This window comes from Galleria mellonella, unplaced genomic scaffold (assembly GCF_026898425.1).
Source record: "Galleria mellonella isolate WM207_F2 unplaced genomic scaffold, CSIRO_AGI_GalMel_v1 utg962, whole genome shotgun sequence".
Taxonomy (NCBI): domain Eukaryota; kingdom Metazoa; phylum Arthropoda; class Insecta; order Lepidoptera; family Pyralidae; genus Galleria; species Galleria mellonella.
Window position 1 is genome coordinate 1,084,817 of NW_026442180.1, and position 21,951 is coordinate 1,106,767.

The 21,951-nt window shown below is 38.8% G+C and overlaps 1 protein-coding gene across 9 annotated transcripts in view; it reads left to right on the forward strand.

The window, feature by feature from the left end:
- The window catches only part of LOC113522883 (innexin shaking-B), a 174,655-nt gene that overhangs the window by 150,261 nt on the left and 2,443 nt on the right, over window positions 1–21,951 (forward strand). For all 9 annotated transcript variants that reach the window (XM_052902875.1, XM_052902876.1, XM_052902880.1 and 6 more), the window contains 2 exons: window positions 12,596–12,815; window positions 21,526–21,649. In XM_052902875.1, coding sequence (XP_052758835.1) covers window positions 12,596–12,815; window positions 21,526–21,649 — 344 coding nt within the window. The remainder of the gene's footprint in view (window positions 1–12,595; window positions 12,816–21,525; window positions 21,650–21,951) is intronic.

Consider the following 21,951-nt stretch of genomic DNA (forward strand, 5'->3'; position numbering starts at 1 on the left):
TCAGAAAATGTATTTAAAATGTATTCGTAGCTACCTACGCAATTTGGTAGCCAATTATCGGCTGCAGTGGGTTTTATTATCATACTACAGGTAATATATTGCTTGTAACGATTAATAAGTACTAATGAATTGGTAAATAAATTGTTACACTCGCTTCGTGGGAACTACATACTATTCGATGATGAAGGTCGACGGATCGAGGCATAGACAAACTCTTTTCTCGACTCATATTTTTTACACAACTGTATAGATATTTTTTTTTGCGGGGTAAAAATGGTATGGTAACCCCGCCCGCGCTAACGGGATACGCTGGCGGAGCACCAGTGAAGGGTGATAGATGAGGATGAAAACAGGCCAGTTAGCCCATCACGATGAATTCATCAGGAATTAACCATGATAGTTTCCAGGGGGTACCGCGAGGAGGTCGACCTGGTTGGGTATATTGCTAGCAATGGGATTCTCAGTCTCCATTACTAACAATCTCTTTCCCTCTGCTTAGTATGTTAGTTTGTATAGCGCAGGGTTACCATACCATTTTCATCCATAAAAAAAAACATATTAAGCAGTACCAAATTATCAAAATTGAATGCATCTGTTATTTTAAAATAAATACATTTCTATTTTTATCATCAATTGATTTTTACTATTCCTCATATCAGCCTTTAACTGTCCACTGCTGGACATAAGCCTCTCCCTTTGGGAGTTTTGCCAGTAGTTGCCACGCTTGGCAACCGCAGTCATGCTTTTTACATTTTTTACTATCACTCGTTACTAAAATACGCAACAGATCTCTCGGAGTCTAACTAAAATAGTTGGTGGGTATTTCTATTTGTGACAATACGCATCGATCATTCGTAGCTTGTCATTTGTCACACTCGCAGCGATACTGCAGCGCTGTTGTGATTTATGCGACGTGTACCGATTCAATATTATTTGATTTTCTTCCGGCTGTACGAAATTTGAAATTGCAAATAGAAATTCCAATAGTTTTAGTACGGGGGGAAAGGGATTGTTAGTAATGGAGACTGAGAATCCTATTGCTAGCAATATACCCAACCAGGTCGACCTCCTCGCGGTACCCCCTGGAAACTATCACGGTTAATTCCTGATGAACTCATCATGATGGGCTAACTGGCCTGTTTTCATTCTCATCTATCACCCTTCACTAGTGCTCCGCCGGTGTATCCCGTTAGAGCAGGCGGGGTTACCATACTATTTTCACCCATCAAAAAAAATAGTTATTAAAATAGTTAAAAATATATATACACACACTAATATTATAAAGAGGAAAGATTTGTATTTTTGTGTGTAAGTATGTTTGTAATGAATAAACTCAAAAACTACTTTGCCAATTTAAAAAATTCTTTCGCCATTAGAAAGCGACATTCACCCTGAGTTACATAGGCTATATTTATTGCTAGAAAAGATTAGGGATCCTTACTAAAACTTTAAACTTTAAACGGTGCGCTGCCGAAACTATTGGTGATAGAACAAAAGTATTTCGTGTTTCAACCGTAAAGCAGTTGTGTTTGCATCGCTGTGTTTCGGTTTGAAGGGTGGGATATGACGTGAATATACTGGGTACAGAGGAATAACATCTGAGTCCTCAGGAATGGCAACGCATGGGGGGTATCATGGGCGAAACAGTATACTCTGTTATGTCCATGGTACTGCTCATGTCTATAGGCGACGGTTACCACTTTCCATCAGGTGGGCCGTCAGCTTGTTTGCCATTCTAAGTTGTATAAAAAAATTATCTTTTTAATATGAACTTGTTTCTTTTTCGCAATTTTTGAAATTGTTACAAAATTATTACAGCAAATCATTCAACAGCCATGCATCGCAAAAATACATCGATTTAAAACGCATTCGGAACTCCACAATAACGTTTCCCGCGTACATTTCAATGTTGCACGCTCAAATAAATCTCAGTCGTGCCGTCAAATAATTCACAACCCTGTACTCGCATATCGCATGTGCGCTATGAATTTGTGGTGACCCTGAAAAAAGCACGAGTCACACTGAGCATTTCTCAGTCGGACATTAAATCTTCAAGTTAGAAACTTACAGCGGTTGCGGACTTACCAGGGCCGGATTGACCAAGTCAGGGTTCCTAGACTACAATCCCATAAGCCTCTTGAAAGCTATGCTTTCAAGGGGGGGCGGAGAATGTTCAAAATGTTTGATACAATATTAATAAATACTCCGGTTGGTGCAGTAATAGTCCTTTATATATTTAATAGTTTTTTTAGTTTTCCTTTAAAATAGACATATAATCACAAGATTTACAACGTAACAATCAGACAGTCTTGTAGTAGTCAAGTCAGTAGTAGTCAAGTGTAGTGTCACACAGAGGGCGTCTCCACCGAGCGATTAATATAAAATTTGCAAGGTAGTATGGTGACCGTTCTGTTGTAATAATTTACACGGCCTACCCACTACGTTTACGCCGGTCCGCCATTGTCTAGGCATGTATCAATGTTAACACACACATATAAATAAAAACTGCTGTAATATTAATCTACATGTAATAAATTGAAATTCGTACGAAATTTACTTAAATATAGTATAAGACATACTGCCCATCCCTCGCCCTCCCTTAGTCGCCTTACGACACCCACGGGATAGAAAGGGGTGGCCTATTCTATACCGGGACATATACGGCGAAACATCTTTATTATGGATAAAATACATAAGTTACATTATTAAAAAAAAATAATTGTGGTCTCTGGATCCATCTTCTTATTTCGATCCTTATTTCTTTTTTGGGGCTAAATATATAATTTTACTGGTTAAAAGTAAGCTGTCCATTTCATCCTATGCATAACTTGTTAATTACCTCTGTAATACTTTATGCATGATAATAAATAAATATAAAATCTTTTTTTTTATATTTAATATAAATATTTAAATAGGCATACGGCTCACCTGATGGTAAGTGGTTACCGTAGCCTATGAACATCTGTAATACCAGAGGTATTACGCGTGCGTTGCCGACCCTGAAGACACCTCTTTACTCTCCTTTTGAAGAACCCCATGTTGTAGGCTCTTGGGAAAACCTCGGCATGGAGCTCCTTTCATAACCTGAGTGTTCGTGGGAGGAAACATCTCTGAAACCGCGCTGTACGCGACTATTGAGGCCGTAGGACATCAGGATGAACTCCCTGTCGATGGCGAGCCGTACGATGGTAGAAAGTGGCTGTGGACATCATATTGAACAATTCCTCTGAGTACAATCCAAATCTGTTTAATGTCTAATTAATACGCGTATCGTAAGATTTGTCCGCTGTCCGCTCGTGTTTGGACCACGATCTAGCGCCGTTGAACTCAACGCTGTGCCAACTGAGTCACTATCGTGCACTTGGACCTTGGATTCCGTATAACAACAGTTACGGACACAATTAGCGCGACAATGTCAATTGGTGACCTCCGCAGTGCAGCAGTTTACTACACCAATATATAGATCGCAAAGGTCACGAACCAGAAGGAGACTTTGTACAAAAGTCGTTTGCTTGGATACCTCTGTCCCATTCGTGTTTCAACCGTAAATCAGTTGTGTTTGCATGGCTGTGTTTCGGTTTGAAGGGTGGGATATGGCGTGAATTTACAGGGTACACAGGAATAACACCTTTGTCCTCAGGAATGGCAACGCATGGTGGGTATCATGGGCGAAACAGTACACTCTGATATGTCCATGGTATTGCTCATGTTTATAGGCGACGGTTACCACTTTCCATCAGGTGGGCCGTCAGCTTGTTTGCCATTCTAAGTTGTATAAAAAAAAAAATTCGAACCCAGCCCACACCAAAAACTTTATAATCCAATTTAAATGTTTGTAATAAATCCATGCGTCAGAGGAGAAAGAAATTGTTAGTATTCCAAATTTAAATCATCTTTATTTAAATAGGTTTGTTTACCAGCATTTTTAAATCGTTCAGTCTATGGGGGAGGTCTATGGTCAGCAGGGGGCAGATAACGGCTGGGATCTTGATGATGAAAATAAATTAAATAAATCAATTCTAAATAACCTATTAAGATATAAGATATACCAGTTTTTAAGTCAAACCTTTAGGAATATAACTGTGAAAACCGCATCCAATTTGGTGTAGTAGTTTTTATGTGGTGCAGAAACAAATATACCGACAGACAGATAGACAGACAAAATTAGTAAAAATTATTGTTTTAGCTTCTGTTGGTCTTTAAGACCTCTCTCTTTAAATTAATACATTAAATTTGCATGCCTACAGTTTTAAGGCAATAAAACAGATTCCAAAATGTTCTGTCACAGGGCCTTTAAAGCTAATAAATATTTCAATTCATTTCTCTCATAATTTTTTCTTAAATACCTCCCATGTATAGACGTAGTCTTGTTTTTTTTTTTGATGGGTGAAAATGGTATTGTAGCCCCGCCTGCACTAACGGGATACGCTGGCGGAGCACCAGTGAAGGGTGATAGATGAGAATGAAAACAGGCCAGTTAGCCCATCATGATGAATTCATCAGGAATTAACCATGATAGTTTCCAGGGAGAACCGCGAGGAGGTCGACCTGGTTGGGTATATTGCTAGCAATGGGATTCTCAGTCTCCATTACTAACAATCCCTTTCCCCCCGACGTAGTCTTGTTAATATTTTATTATAACTAGTCTGGCCATAAATACTGTTACATAAAAACTTTTTTCATTTTTCAACTTTTTAATTATTTTAAATTTGAAACGCGTTTACTATTTTAAAAACTTCTTTCGATTTCGTGCCATTTCACATATGTTTTCGTGTTCGTTATCAAATTACAATATGGAATGGGGTGGTAGGTATACACCTATATATATGTAAGTAAGATTTCCTATGAAATCGAAATACCCATAGTACAGAGCGGTTAGAATGCAACAATTTCATGTAAGTTTATTTGCGTTGTACGACCTAATAATACGAGATTTGTTTATGACGGTTACAGAGAGCAATGCCAAACGTTATCCAACTAGAACTGCCCACTGTACGCACGTACAGACGGCGTACTGTGCATGTAACGATCGTGACTTTGTACCAACAAGTACAAATAAATATTTACGCAATTCGATCCGAAATTGCTTCAATATTCAAGAAGTGATACGTGAAAAATACGTATATGAAAATACATATTTTTCTACGTCGTAAAATTTCTAAAAGTTCTAGGTCGTAAAATTACAAGGTAAACATTGTCACCAAGTTATTAATAGGTATTTGTATATATTGTATTATATCAGCCGTAATCTGAGGGCCTTCCATGAAATGTTTTCCGAAATTTCGGAGCCAAACGAAACACAAATTTAATTTAAAAATTACATAATACATGCCGTTTGGAAATATTAAAAATGTTAAAATATCGTTCCTTTAGACATTTACGATAGGATGTACGACGAACGAAATGTTAAACACCATTTATTGGTCCGATTTTGGTATAAACAAAAACACGAAATTGAGTCCGAAATTATTCAAACCCGCTGACCATTATTCAGCGAGACCTCTAGAATGCCCTTTATACATAAAAGGTGTTTTCCATGCAATAAATATCATCATTTTGTATGGTTATTAGCAATAGAAATTATATCACTGACCTAAAAAATCCTGCCCTTTTCGATACCATCATCATATCGTCATATCAACGTTCACCGTCCACTGCTGAACATAGGCCTCCCCCTATCTTTTTCCCAAGAGACTACAGCATGGGGTTCTTCAAAAGGGGGGTAAAGAGATTTCTTATGGGTCGACAACGCGCGCGTAATACCTCTGGTATTGCAGGTGTTCACAGGCTTCGGTAATCACTTACCATCAGATGGGCCGTATGCTTGTTTGCCACCTCAGTGTTATAAAAAAAATCGCCCCCCTTTCCCATCCTGGGGGGTTTGCCAGTAGTTGCCACAATTGGCAGGCGGGTTCAGCAACCGCAGTTAGGCTTTTATGATGATTATAGAGGGGCGCTTCTGCCCATTTCTCAACCATTAAGTTTTCTTAGTCGTTTCTTACGACACCTACGGGAAAGGAAGGGGGTAGATTTTTTAAAATAATTACTAGATTTATTTAAGTATGTATTTTTTTTTTGATGAGTGAAAATGGTATGGTAACCCCGCCTGCGGGATATACGCTGGCGGAGCACCAGTGAAGGGTGATAGATGAGAATGAAAACAGGCCAGTTAGCCCGTCATGATGAATTCATCAGGAATTAACCATGACAGTTTCCAGGGGGAACCACGAGGAGGTCGACCTGGATGGGTATATTGCTACCAATGGGATTCTGTCTCCATCACTAACAATCCCTTTTCCCCCTTAAGTATGTATTTGTTACTTCAAATATTTTTGCATAACTCTATATGTATTTTTAAAACGAACAGAGTTTCGTGTCTCCAGTCAAACTGTTTATAATTACTCTTCTCCATCCAAAGGTTGCCTGGAAGAGATCACTCTTAGCGATAAGGCCACCCATTGTTTTCTTTGAGTGTAAATATTTTCTTGTAATTGTTTGTATATATAATAAGTTTACTATTGTAATCTTTTGGAGGAATAAAAAAGAGTATCTATCTATCTATCTAATAGAATTGCTAATTTGCGAATTTAAAAGATTACGCTTTAAAATATTTATTTATTTATTACATCCACTGGGTGAGCCTTACAGTCTTCCAATACGCTCACCCAGGAAAGCACGAGTACATACCCATGTACGTACATATTCGACATGACATTACCAGAGGGACACTGTACAAAAGTCGTTTGCTTGTGTACGTACGTCCCATTTGTGTTTCTACCGTGAAGCAGTTGTGTTTGCATGGCTGTGTTTCGTTATGAAAGGTTTATTCGAAGTCGTTATGGTAGTTACAGGATACAGAGGAATAACAACTGAGTCCTCAGGGATGTCAACGCATGGGAGATATCATGGGCCAAACAGTATACTCCGTTATGTCCATGGTACCACTCATGTGTATAAGCGACGATTACCACTTTCCATCAGGTGGGCCGTCAGCTTGTTTGCCATTCTAAGTTGTATAAAAAATACAATAATCACGTACATGTACGAATACTCGCAATAGTATATCGTAGTAAAACTTTTGTAATTAATTTTTTGTGCTATACAGTACATACTATTATGTCCACTGTTGGCTACATAGTTTCAACGTACGTAAATCATTGATAAAAATAATATATTACAACCATTCCGCAAAAGAATTTTCCATTGAAAAATCATTACGTTACCGAGCAAAGATCGTGAAAAACGGCTACAAAATTTTAAAACTCCTATCGCGGTGCAGAAGTATGGTTTCTTGAGGCGGCGATATCTTTTCACGCGAACGAACCGCGCGAGCGAGCGTGAACAGATAATGTGCACGTCTACACACTTGTTGCACGTGTATGCTTTTGTACATATGCCTGGGTCTTAGATTAATAACATTGATTGTATCTCTCTTACAAACGCTTCGCCATAAACAGTCTAACTTTTTAAAAGATTCCCAAAAGGTAAAGGACTTTTTTTTTGCAATCTACACTGTATACTGCCGTATCTTATGGAATTATTACTCTGCCTGCGCTTTCGGCGTACGCTGACGGGGCATCAGTGATGGATGATTTACTATCAGGTGAGCCGCATGCTCGTTTGCTCTTTGTGTTATAAAAAAAAAATAGGTGAGAATGAAGCAGGTCAGTGGTCCCATCCCTAGTTGGCGATAAAAGATCACAAAAAATAAACATGGCGGTCGTCAGGTCGAACTATCTAAAACTTATTTAATATTTTTTTCACGTTCATTTATTAACTAGCTATATTCGTAAGAAATTCGTGAAAAAATTTCAAAGCGACAGAAAAAAAAGAAATGTTTGCCTGGAATTAATAATACATACATATTTTAATAAAAATAATATTATAAACAAAGTTACTGGCATATAAGCTAGTTCGATTCAAATTTTTATGAAGAAATCATTCCAATATCAAACTTCTCAATAAAAACAAGCACCTATTATTTATTTCACTTTCAAGTTTAATATGTTGTTTCGAATAAAACAAAGTATCATTTTTATTTTCTATACAAGCTATATAAAAGCTGCTTAGCAAGCAATTTGTGCGTGGAGCTATAAAACATACAAGTAGCGCCATCTTGTCGTCACATGTGTAACTATTTGTATGCACGATACGATCTTGCTCCTTGTATTTCATTAGGTTTGCCATGAATTCTAAATTTGGGGGAACACAAGATTTTTTTCTAAAATTTTATAATATCAGAATTCGATATTTGAAATTATAACAATAAATAAGCTGCGGTTCTGCTCATGAGAACAAAAATATTGAAAGTTTTCTATTTGTATAAAAAAATTCATAAATATTTTACTAAACTAGATGTTATTTTGCGTTAGGTGTTATTGTTTTCAATTTTTATTTATTTTTATTGATATTTCATTATTATCAGTCGATTAAAATAATTCATATCATTCAAATCTGTAGCCTTCAACCGTAATTGAATAATAAAAAGTAACAATTTTATATTTTTAAAATTATAAAAATGTAGCCTATTAATAATTAATACAGGATTATTAAATATTTATAGTTACGTGCAACAAGTATTACATGGATGCATGTAGCGTCCATAAAAAATATGATTAAATTTTAATACATTAATGAATATAGATCATTTATCATGTAATGTAAGTTTTTATGCTGTGTAGAATTATAGATACTTGTATCTCTATTTTAAATGTTTGAAGCAGTATATATTACTCGCCAAACGATTTATAGCTAATTGTCAATTCTAGGCTTACGTACACTGGAATTTGTTATATTTGTAATCACTTATGATAAATAAAGAACTTTTGGAAAAAAAAATTATATAGATCAAACGATGATTTAGGACTTATGTTGTGGACACTATGTGATAAATTATTGATTTTATTTTCTATACGTATATTTAAGCGATTAAGTAAAATAAGAAATAACAGATTCGTACAGAATTGATTCTCTTCCATTTTCGTAGGATTTTTGACCGTATTTTTTTTTATTATTGTTAGCTAATTTAAAAAAAAACGAGTGATTTATTATTCAATGTTCAATGCCAATTTTAGTTTTATACGTAGACATCTTAGAAATTTATGTGCCGACTTGTTTATTAATTTTTTGCTGGAAGTAACCTTCAGGATCATCATATCAGCCATTAACTGCCCACTACTGAACAAAGGCCTTCCCCTTATGGGTGATTTGCCATAATTGGTAGGCGGGTTAGCAACTGCAGTTAAGCTTTAATGATATTCTAAGAGAGTCTTCCAGATGGAGACTTTGTACAAAAGTTGATCGCTTGGGTACCTCTGTCCTATTCGTATTTCAACCGTGAAGCAGTTGTGTTTGCATGGCTGTGTTTCGGTTTGAAGGGTGGGATATGGCGTGAATTTACTGGGTACGGAGGAATAACATCTGAGTCCTCAGGAATGGCAACGCATGGTGGGTATCATGGGCGAAACAGTATTATGTCCATGATACTGCTCATGTTTATAGGCGACGGTTACCACTTTCCATCAAGTGGGCTGTCAGCTTGTTTGCCATTATAAGTTGTATAAAAAAATATAAAAAAGTCGCTGCTGCCCATCTTTCAATCATTTAATTCCTTTAGTCGCCTTTTACGACACCCATGGAAAAGGATGTCTTTTTCAGAATGTAACTAACGAACTAATTTTATTAGCACGAAAGTATATATTATTATATATAAAGGCAACGTATGATGGGCATCACAGTATATCCTATGACGTTTATAGTGCTGTTCATATCTATAATCGATGATTAGCACTGTCCTTCAGGTTTTTTTTTATAATGGAATGGTAACCCTACCCGCGCTATCGGTATACACCGGCGGGGCACCAGTGAAACATGATAGGTGAGGACGAAGTAGGTCAGTTAGCCCATCGTGACGAATTCAACAGGAATTGTTCACGATGGTTTCCAGAGGGAACTACGTGAAGGTCGACCTAATAAGGCATATTGCTAGCAATGGGGCTGTCAAGCTCCATTGCTAACCTATCCATAAGGTTCTTCCTATCCATAAGTCAATTTATCATCAAAAAAAGTCTTTTTAACACGTGCATGTGCCATGGCCACCCTACACTATAAAGATATCTGCGGACGATTTGATTTCATACATCGGCTCAAATATATAACTATTTAACGTCCCCGATGAAAGCGCTCATAATAGTTTATGTCCATATAGCAAGTTTACGATACTGTCTAGCCGGACGAATTTATTGGCGTCTGATTCGGTGCAGTTGCAATTTGGAACTTTATTCCGTTGCAATGGGATGCATTTTCGGTTTAGCAAACGCTCACACTTGTTACAGTGGCGGGAAGCATTATTTTAAAAAGTCAAATCAAGTAAAATCTGTTTGTTGATTTTACAGCAGTTATTGTCAAATTTTATGGCTTCAATAAAACTTACCCACGCATCAAATGGATTGAGGTTCTTGTTTCCGCTGTAAAAAATGTATATATATATATATATATATATATATATATATATATATATATATATATATATATATATATATATATATATATATATATATATATATATATATATATATATATATATATATATATATATATATATATATATATATATATATATAGCCAGCCATAAACATAGTTTACTAGTTGCTGGATCTGATATTTTCTGGCTAGATTTTTGTCCAGAGGCAGACTTTGTATTGGGTACCTCTGTCCCACTCGTGTTTCTGCCACCGAGAATGCTATTTATTCACTTATAAAAGACACACCAACAATATGCTCACAACAATTAAGCAGACAATGTACAATGATATAAGTAAGTAAAAAGTGAAAAACTACTATTAAAAATGCTTAAATCTAAGATGTTTTTGTTCAAGTAAGAACAAAAACATCTCACTCCTCACTACCAAGCTTAAGGCCATATGAACACATCAATTAAAGGTGTATACGGCTCTCACAGATAAGTCGTCATGATACCCCCCATGCGTTGCCATTCCTGAGGACTCAGGTGTTATTCCTCTGTACCCTGTAAATTCACGCCATACCCCACCCTTCAAACTGAAACACAGCCATGCAAACACAACTGCTTCACGGTTGAAACACGAATGGGACAGAGGTACCCAAGCAATCGACTTTTGTACAAAGTCTCCCTCTGGTAACAATTACCCATATAATCATCATCTCATCATCATCATCATCTCGGCTATTTACTGGCCACTGTTAAACATAGGCATCCCTCATAGATTGCCATAAAAAATGATCCTGAGCCACCTGCATCCACTGACTCCCTAAAATCTATTTGAGGTCGTCACTCTATTTAGGGGGGGGGGTCTAAGACCATCCCCCCCCCCCCCCCCCCCATCAGATATCGAAATCAACAAAATCCTACCTATTGTAAAAAAAGAATTCCGGTAACGTATCTACTATTATATAGAGCGGTGTTTCCCAACGTGGGGCCCACACCCCACAGGGGGGTAATTTAATTATTAAGTGTGGGGAATTAAAAAATGGACTTGAACTGATTTTAACCCTCTTACTCCGGGTCATTTAAATGCAATACTAGAAGTAGATATCGGTGCCAAATTTAACAAAAAGGTAAATTAAAAATAACGCTGTACATATTTATTAGGTATAATTTCGGTTGACATTACTAAAATATCAACTGGGCGATTAGTGTTCAAGTAAACTTTGTGGGGAAAAATCATGTATGGGGACATAAAAATTTTCGAAATGTTCAAGTGGGACATGGCACAAAAAAGGTTGGGAAACACTGATATAGAGCCACCCATCCGAAGAATGGTTGCATTAAACGTTGCTTGACCTCATTAATCGGTTCAATATGATCTAAATACATCGACATAAATGTTGAACAATTACTGCATAATTTCAGTATATATATATATACTGAAAATAAATATATATATATATATATATATATATATATATATATATATATATATATATTTATTTTCAGTCTGTATTCCGTATTATTATGGGAAAGTTCCTGAAGTTGTTTTGACGTTAGCATGGTGAAATGTTTGGACGTGTGTTAGTCAGTCACGGCTGATTGGACATAGGTAACGTGTAGCGTATAGAACACGGCCTAGATTCAGGTAATATACCTATCTGAACATTGAAAAAAAACATTATATATATATATAATTTATATACCTATTATTATATAGTGCTCACGAAACAAGTATATGTTCTTTTTTTCGAATTTTTTTTTTAGTTATAATTTAGTCAAATAAAAAAATTAGGAATAAATCTTACTTTTGTCGTATTTTTATGTATTTTCAGTATGTACAATAAAATATAAATAAATAAAATAATATTAGGGAGTAAATGCCTATTCTATGCCGAAACCACACGGGACCTTAGATCCCTTAATACACACGAATGGTAACACATGGGTGGTTTCATGGGCGAAACAGTATACTCTGTTATGTCCATGGTACTGCTCATGTCTATAGGCGTCGGTTACTACTTTCCATCAGGTGATCCGTCAGCTTGTTTCCCATTCTAAGTTGCATATGCATTGCTTTAACAATTTAGTAAATCCATATATTTAATATATATCACCGTATTGTTACAGGCAATGTTATTCTACGCCCCCCGCTGGCTGTGGAAGTCGTGGGAGGGGGGCAAGATACGCGCCCTCATGATGGACCTGGACGTGGGGGTGTGCACCGAGATAGAGAAGAAGACGAAGAAGAAGCTGATCCTCGACTACCTTTGGGAGAACCTGAGGTACCACAACTGGTGGGCCTACAGGTACTACCTTTGCGAGGGGCTTGCTCTTGTCAATGTTATAGGTAAGTTCCATTCGTGTATATAATTCTCCATTAGATTGTATAAAAAGAGTGTCGAACCTAAAAAAAACAGGTTAATTTTTATCAGCTAATTGTCAAATTAGCTGACCCTTTTTTTTATTAGTATTCTATATACATATAAATAACTAACAGGAACCAGGAAATATAAATAACTTTTCATATATAGTGTCGTACTTTTCGTATATAGTGTCTGAGTGTCTAGTGTCCAGTGTCTGAGTGTCCAGTGTCTGAGTGTCTAATGTCTGAATGTCTAGTGTCTGAGTGTCTAGTGTCTGAGTGTCTAGTGTCTGAGTGTCGAGTGTCTAAGTGTCTTGTGTCCGAGTGTCTAGTATCTGAGTGTCTAGTGTCCAGTGTCTGAGAGTCTAGTGTCTGAGTGTCTAGTGTCCAGTGTCTGAGAGTCTAGTGTCTGAGTGTCTAGTCTATGAGTGTCTAGTGTCTGAGTGTCTAGTGTCCAGTGTCTGAGTGTCCAGTGTCTAGTGTAAGTGTCTGTGTCTGAGTGTCTAGTATCTGAGTGTCAGTGTCCAGTGTCTGAGAGTCTAGTGTCTGAGTGTCTAGTCTATGAGTGTCTAGTGTCTGAGTGTCTAGTGTCCAGTGTCTGAGTGTCTAGTGTCCAGTGTCTGAGTGTCCAGTGTCTAGTGTCTGAGTGTCTAGTGTCTGAGTGTCTAGTGTCTGAGTGTCCAGTGTCCAGTGTCTGAGAGTCTAGTGTCTGAGTGTCTAGTGTCTGAGTGTCTAGTGTCCAGTGTCTAGTGTCTGAGTGTCTAGTGTCAGAGAGTCAAGTGTCAATATGTCTAGTGTCAGTGAGCCTAGTGTCTGAGTGTCTAGTCTCTGAGTGTCTAGTGTCTGAGTGTCTAGTGTCCAGTGTCCGAGTGTCTGAGTGTCTAGTCTCTGAGTGTCTAGTGTCCAGTGTTCGAGTGTCTAGTGTCTGAGTGTCTAGTGTCCAGTGTTTAGTATCCAGTGTCTGAGTGTCTAGTGTCCAGTGTCTGAGAGTCTAGTGTCTGAGTATCTAGTGTCTGAGTGTCTAGTGTCCAGTGTCTGAGTGTCCAGTGTCTGGATGTCTGAGTGTCTAGTGTCTAGTGTCTTGTGTCTAGTGTCTAGTGTCTAGTGTCTGAGTGTCTGAGTGTCTGAGTGTCTGAGTGTCTGAGTGTCTAGTGTCTAGTGTCTAGTGTCTAGTGTCTAGTGTCTGAGTGTCTGATTGTCCAGTGTCTAGTGTCTAGTGTCGAGTGTCTAGTGTCTAGTGTCTAGTGTCTGAGTGTCAAGTGTCTGAGTGTCTAGTGTCTGAGTGTCTAGTGTCTGAGTGTCTAGTGTCTGAGTGTCTATTGTCTGAGTGTCTAGTGTCTAGTGTCTAGTGTCTGAGTGTCTAGTGTCTGTGTGTCTAGTGTCTGAGTGTCTGTCTAGTTTCTAGTGTATGAGTGTCTAGTGTCTGAGTGTCTAGTGTCTGAGTGTCTATGTCTAGTGTGTCTAGTGTCTGAGTGTCTAGTGTCTGAGTGTCTAGTGTCCAGTGTCTGAGTGTCTAGTGTCTGGATGTCTGAGTGTCTAGTGTCTAGTGTTTAGTATCTGAGTGCCGAGTGTCGAGTGTTGAGTGTCTAGTGTCTGAGTGTCTAGTGTCTGTCTAGTGTCCAGTGTCTGAGAGTCTAGTGTCTGAGTGTCTAGTGTCTAGTGTCTGAGTGTCTAGTGTCTAGTGTTCAGTGTCTAGTGTCTAGTGTCTTGTGTCTAGTGTCTAGTGTCTAGTGTCTAGTGTCTAGTGTCTAGTGTCTAGTGTCTACTGTCTGAGTGTCTAGTGTCTGAATGTCCAGTGTCTGAGTGTCTAGTGTCTGAATGTCTAGTGTCTGAGAGTCTAGTGTCTGAGTGTCTAGTGTCTGAGTGTCTAGTGTCTGAGTGTCTAGTGTCTGAGTGTCTAGTGTCCAGTGTCTGAGTGTCCAGTGTCTGAGTGTCTAATGTCTGAATGTCTGAATGTCTAGTGTCTGAGTGTCTAGTGTCTGAGTGTCTAGTGTCTGAGTGTCCAGTGTCTGAGTGTCCAGTGTCTGAAGGTCTAGTGTCTGAGTGTCTATTGTCTGAGTGTCCAGTGTCTAAGTGTCTAGTGTCTGAGTGTCTAGTGTCTGTGTGTCTAGTGTCTGAGTGTCTAGTGTCTGAGTGTCTAGTGTCTAGTGTCTGAGTGTCTAGTGTCTGAGTGTCTAGTGTCAGAGAGTCAAGTGTCAATATGTCTAGTGTCAGTGAGCCTAGTGTCTGAGTGTCTAGTATCTGAGTGTCTAGTGTCTGAGTGTCTAGTATCTGAGTGTCTAGTGTCTGAGTGTCTAGTGTCTGAGTGTCTAGTGTCCAGTGTCTGAGTGTCCAGTGTCTGAGTGTCTAGTGTCTGAGTGTCTAGTGTTTGAGTGTCTAGTGTCCAGTGTCTGAGAGTCTAGTGTCTGAGTGTCTAGTGTCTAGTGTCTGAGTGTCTAGTGTCTGAGTGTCTATTGTCTGAGTGTCTAGTGTCTGAGTGTCCAGTGTCCAGTGTCTGAGAGTCTAGTGTCTGAGTGTCTAGTGTCTGTGTGTCTAGTGTTTGAGTGTCTAGTGTCTGAGAGTCTAGTGTCAATGTGTCTAGTGTCTGAGAGTCTGAGTGTCTGAGTGTCTGAGTGTCTGAGTGTCTGAGTGTCTGAGTGTCTAGTGTCTGAGTGTCTAGTGTCCAGTGTCTGAGAGTCTAGTGTCTAGTGTCTGTGTGTCTAGTGTCTGAGTGTCTAGTGTCTGAGAGTCTAGTGTCTGAGTGTCTAGTGTCTGAGTGTTTAGTGTTCAGTGTCTGAGTGTCTAGTCTCTGAGTGTCTAGTGTCTGAGTGTCTAGTGTCCAGTGTCCAAGTGTCTAGCGTCTGAGTGTCTAGTGTCCAGTGTCTGAGTGTCCAGTGTCTGAGTGTCTAATGTCTGAATGTCTAATGTCTGAGTGTCTATTGTCCGAGTGTCTGAGTGTCTGAATGTCTGAGTGTCTAGTGTCTAGTGTCTGAGTGTCTCAGTGTCTGACATGTCTCAGACACTAGTGTTCAGACAGTGACACTCGACTCAGACACTCAGACACTCAGACACTCAGACACTAGACACTCAGACACTAGACACTCAGACACTAGACACTCAGACACAAGACACTCAGACACTAGACACTCAGACACTCAGACACTCAGACACTCAGACACTAGACACTCAGACACTAGACACTCAGACACTGGACAGACACTCAGACACTAGACTGTCAGACACTCAGACACTCAGACACTCACACTCAGACACTCAGACACTCAGACACTCAGACACTCAGACACTCAGACACTCAGACACAAGACACTCAGACACTCAGACACTAGACACTAGACACAAGACACTAGACACTAGACACTCAGACACTCAGACAGACACTGGACACTCAGACACTCAGACACTCAGACACTAGACACTAGACACTAGACACTAGACACAAGACACTAGACACTAGACACAGACACTAGACACTAGACACTCAGACACTAGACACTCAGACACTAGACACTAGACACTAGACACTCAGACACTAGACACTCAGACACAGACAGACACTAGACCTCAGACACTCAGACACTGGACACTCGGACACTAGACACTCAGACACTCAGACCCTAGACACTAGACACTCAGACACTGGACACTCAGACACTAGACACTCAGACACTAGACTCTCAGACACTCAGACACTAGACACTCAGACACTAGACACTCAGACACTAGACTCTCAGACACTCAGACACTAGACTCTCAGACACTCAGACACTAGACACTCAGACACTAGACACTCAGACACTAGACACTCGGACACAAGACACTTAGACACTCGACACTCAGACACTAGACACTCAGACACTAGACACTCAGACAGTAGACACTAGACACTAGACACTAGACACAAGACACTAGACACTAGACACTAGACACTAGACACTAGACACTAGACACTAGACACTAGACACTAGACACTAGACACTAGACACTCGGACACTGGACACTCAGACACTCAGACACTGGACACTCGGACACTAGACACTCAGACACTCAGACACTAGACACTAGACACTCGACACTAGACACTAGACTCTCAGACACTAGACACTCCGACACTAGACACTCGACACACAGACACTAGACACTCAGACACTAGACACTCAGACACTAGACACTCAGACACTCAGACACTAGACACTCGGACTCAGACACTCAGACACTAGACACTCAGACACTAGACACTCAGACACTAGACACTCAGACACTAGACACTCAGACACTAGACTCTCAGACACTCAGACACTAGACTCTCAGACACTCAGACACTAGACACTCAGACACTAGACACTCAGACACTAGACACTCAGACACTAGACACTAGACACTCGGACACTAGACACTAGACTCTCAGACACTGGACACTAGACACTCAGACACTAGACACTCAGACACTAGACACTCAGACACTAGACACTCAGACACTAGACACTCAGACACTATACACTCGGACACTGGACACTAGACACTCAGACACTAGACACTCAGAGACTAGACACTCAGACACTGAACACTAAACACTCAGACACTAGACACTCAGACACTAGACTCTCAGACACTAGACACTCAGACACTAGACACACAGACACTAGACACTAGACTCTCAGACACTGGACACTAGACACTAGACACTCAGACACTAGACACTCAGACACTCAGACACTCAGACACTCGGACACAAGACACTCTGACACTAGACACTCAGACACTAGACTCTCAGACACTAGACACTCAGACACTAGACACTCAGACACTGGACATTCAGACACTAGACACTCAGACACTGGACACTCAGACACTAGACATTCAGACACTAGACACTAGACACTCAGACACTAGACACTCAGACACTAGACACTCAGACACTAGACACTCAGACACTGGACATTCAGACACTAGACACTCAGACACTGGACACTCAGACACTAGACACTCAGACACTAGACACTAGACACTCAGACAATAGACACTCAGACACTGGACACTAGACACTCAGACACTAGACTCTCAGACACTGGACACTAGACACTCAGACACTAGGCTCTGAGACACTGGACACTAAACACTCAGACACTAGACACTAGACACTCAGACACTCAGACACTGGACAGACACTCAGACATTAGACACTCAGACATAGTCTAGGACTGTCAGACACTCAGACACTCAGACATGCAGACACTAGACACTCGGACACTAGACACTCGGACACTAGACACTCGGACACTAGACACTCGTACACTAGACACTCAGACACTGGACGCTAAGTCACTAGACACTCAGACACTGGACACTAGACACTCAGACACTCAGACACTAGACACTCGGACGTATCAATACCAATATCATCAATCAATACAATGATATAAATGAATGTTCAAAGTTTTGTATGTTTAATTATAATGTACCTCTATTTGCCATCGTCACCTTTTTACTATCGTGCCTCTCGCCAATGAGACTGGTAGTCCGGGATACTAATAATCCTCCCCCCCCCCCCCCCCCACCTACTATGAAATATGGTAGACACTATACGAGATGAAGAAAGATAAAGGCTACTTTATATCCTGGTGAATAAACATATCCTGTTCACGCGGCCGAAGTCGCGGGTAAAAGCAAGTGTTATATACTCAATTCCAAATAGAATGACAATAGCTTGTTTTCTATTTTGTCGCACAACAGCGAAATGGTTGCGTCGCTCGTTCGACTACATAGTACAGTCGGCGTCAATAATAGATGAACACTTCAGATTATACACCGCTATAACCTATTTCAATAGAGGTGAATGAATGAATGAACGAATGAAATTTATTGTTAAAATATGGCACAATAAGGTGATATGGTCATAATTAAACTTAATAAATAAATTTACCTAAGTTATAATTCTAATAAGTGTTTTAATGTCAAGTAAGTTTATTATATTATTTATATATTTATATCTCTTTATTGTTTTATCTGTATATCATAATACTAATTGGTAGCCTTGTATTTGTGTAGTCCACGGAGATGGGGCACTGGTGACTCGTAACCCAGGTCTGTTCAAAACCTACTGCAGGCACCAGTCTCTTACAAAATTGGTCTTACATATATAATTGTATCTCAAGTTGTTTCTTTGTATTACTTTTTGTAAAGAGAAAATAAACCATTTATTCATTCATATATTTAATATATATATATATATATATATATATATATATATATATATATATATATATATATATATATATATATATATATATATATATATATATATATATATATATATATATAAGAACTAATGTATTCAACAAATTAGACGCTTTTACGTTGTTCGCTCAAATTCTACATTAATGTAGTTAAACAACTGATAGTTTTTGCGGATTTTAAAGATGTGTACGAATATTTATTCGTACAAATTTTGATAAACATTTGTTCATCAAAATTTGATGTTGACTGTACATACAGTTACCGTCCCCGCCTCGCAGGATATTCAATTTTAGTTAAACGGAGAGATTCGCTAAAATAGAAACGTCTAGAAATGTCGTCAGTGTGACAGGGTGCATCTTTCGATACTGAACTGCGTTCATCACCTATTGCATATTGTGGTAGATGACATTTTGTTTCATTAATATTTTATTCAATATTTTAATAATTATAGAGGTACCCAAGCAATCGACTTTTGTACAAAGTCTCCCTCTGGTATATTGCTAGTAATGTAAAATAAATCCATTACTAGCAATATACCCTCTCAGGTCGACTTCCACGTGGTTCCCCCTGGAAACCATGTTTAATTCTTGTCGAATTCATCATGGTGGGCCAACTGACCTGCATTCATTCTCACCTATCATCTTCCACTGGTGCCTCGTCGGTGTATACCGATAGCGCGGGCGGGGTTACCATTCCATTTTCACCCATTAAAAAAAAACATTTCTACCACACACATAACCAATAAATGTATATATTAGAACTTGTTCTAATAGTTGTTTTTATGTTTCTTTTTAATTCAATATGTTGTGATTTACAATGGGCGGTCGACGACGGGGCTAGTTGGCGATTCAGAGCGGGCACGCGACAGATGTTCCGCTGATATTTCAGTAAAAAAAAATGTTTACGCGCCTGTATGGCCATAAATTGAGCGTGCAGATGTAATCCTTGCTACTAAGTTACATACGAACACACGTATGAACTGTTTTTTTTATTTCTACTTGGCACAGTTACCAATTTTTTAAGGTTTTTTTTACTGAAGTTCTTGACCTAAACAAATAGCTGCTATAAAGGTTTTGTATTGACTATTTATTAAGCGATAATTTTTGCAGTTATTTTTATTTCCAAATGACTTCAAAAAGAGATTCTCTATTCGGTCTCTTTTCTTATTTTTCCTTTTTTTAATCCAGAGGGAAACTTTGTACAAAAGTCGTTTGCTTGGGTATCTCTGTTCCATTCGTGTTTCAACCGTAAAGCAGTTGTGTTCGCATGGCTGTGTTTCGGTAGGAAGGGTAGGATATGGCGTGAATTTACAGGGTACAGAGAAATAACACCTGGGTCCTCAGGAATGGCAACGCATGGGGGTTATCATGAGCGAAACAGTATACTCTGTTATGTCCATGGTACTGCTCATGTCTATAGGTTACCACTTTCCATCAGATTTCCATCAGGCCGTCAGCTTGTTTGCCATTCTAAGTTGTATAAAAAAACAGATGCCCGCTTTTTTCCTGGCCATACACAAGCAAGGCCAGCAGAGACAGCAGATTTCGATGGCAGTGAACGCACCCGGTTTTTTTGTTATTGGAAACGCGACCGGAAGTTGCGTATACCCGCGGAATAATAAACTTGTGCCCACGTCGTTAGAACGTCGCGGAATCAGTAAACACTAACTACATACTTGATTAGTTTTCCTTCAGTCTCGATCTCTTTCTATCTATGTTGTCTTACCAATATGATAAAATTAGAAGGGAGAGATTGCTAGCAATATACCCTGTCAGGTCGACCTCCACGTAGTCTCCTCTGGAAACCATCGCGCTGAATTCCATTATTCATCACGATGGGTTAACTGACCTGCCTTTTCATCCTCACCTATTATCCCTCACTGGTGCCCCGCCAGCGTATACCGTTAGCGCGGGCGGGGTTACCATTCCTTTATCATCCATTAAAAAATATACAATAAAACTAGCTTTTACACGCGACTTTGTCCGTATGATCGGTATATGTTTACTGACCGGGATAAAAAGTAGCCTTTAGTAGTAGTAGAAGGATCTACATCCCATATACTATGTGTATACCAGTAATTACCTGTAACAAGAACTAGTGACTTTGTTTCCAGCAATATACATTTACATATATATATATATATATATATATATATATATATATATATATATATATATATATATATATATATATATATAGCGCGGGTGGGGTTACCATTCCATTATCTCCCATAAAAAACATATAATTCTCGTAGGAAATAAAGAGGAAGTAATTATAAGGATAGGTAGTGGGATTTAACTAAGTTTTTAAAACTAGCCAGAGACTGAGCGCACCATAAAGAGGTAGAAAGGGAGTTCCACAAACGAACTTCTTGCTTGAAAGGATTTGAAGTAGAAGTTATGTCCGCCATGTGTACTCTTGTTATGTAATGAAATATTAATAAATAAATATTGACTTCCAGGGCAAATGTTCCTGATGAACCGGTTTTTCGACGGCGAGTTCATGACGTTCGGGCTGGACGTGATCGCATATATGGAGTCCGACCAGGAGGACCGTGTCGACCCCATGATTTACATATTTCCAAGGTAAAATATTGATAAAGATGTTTTCCAAATTTTTAATCAAAATGTTCCAAAAAAGCTATAAAATTTTATAAAATTGTTAGATTTTCTTTTTTTATTAAGAATTTTTCAGTATTTTAAAATGTTTTTATATAACAGTAGCTCTACAGTTGGTTGAAAAATCTTCTGATAGCTCGATTTATGTGTTAGGATTCAAACTAATAGATTGAAACTGAAAGTAGTTTATTTTTTTATTCAAAAATCGTCTGCTTCGATACCTTTGTCTCATTCGTCTTTCTACCGTGAAGCAGTATGTTTGTATGGCT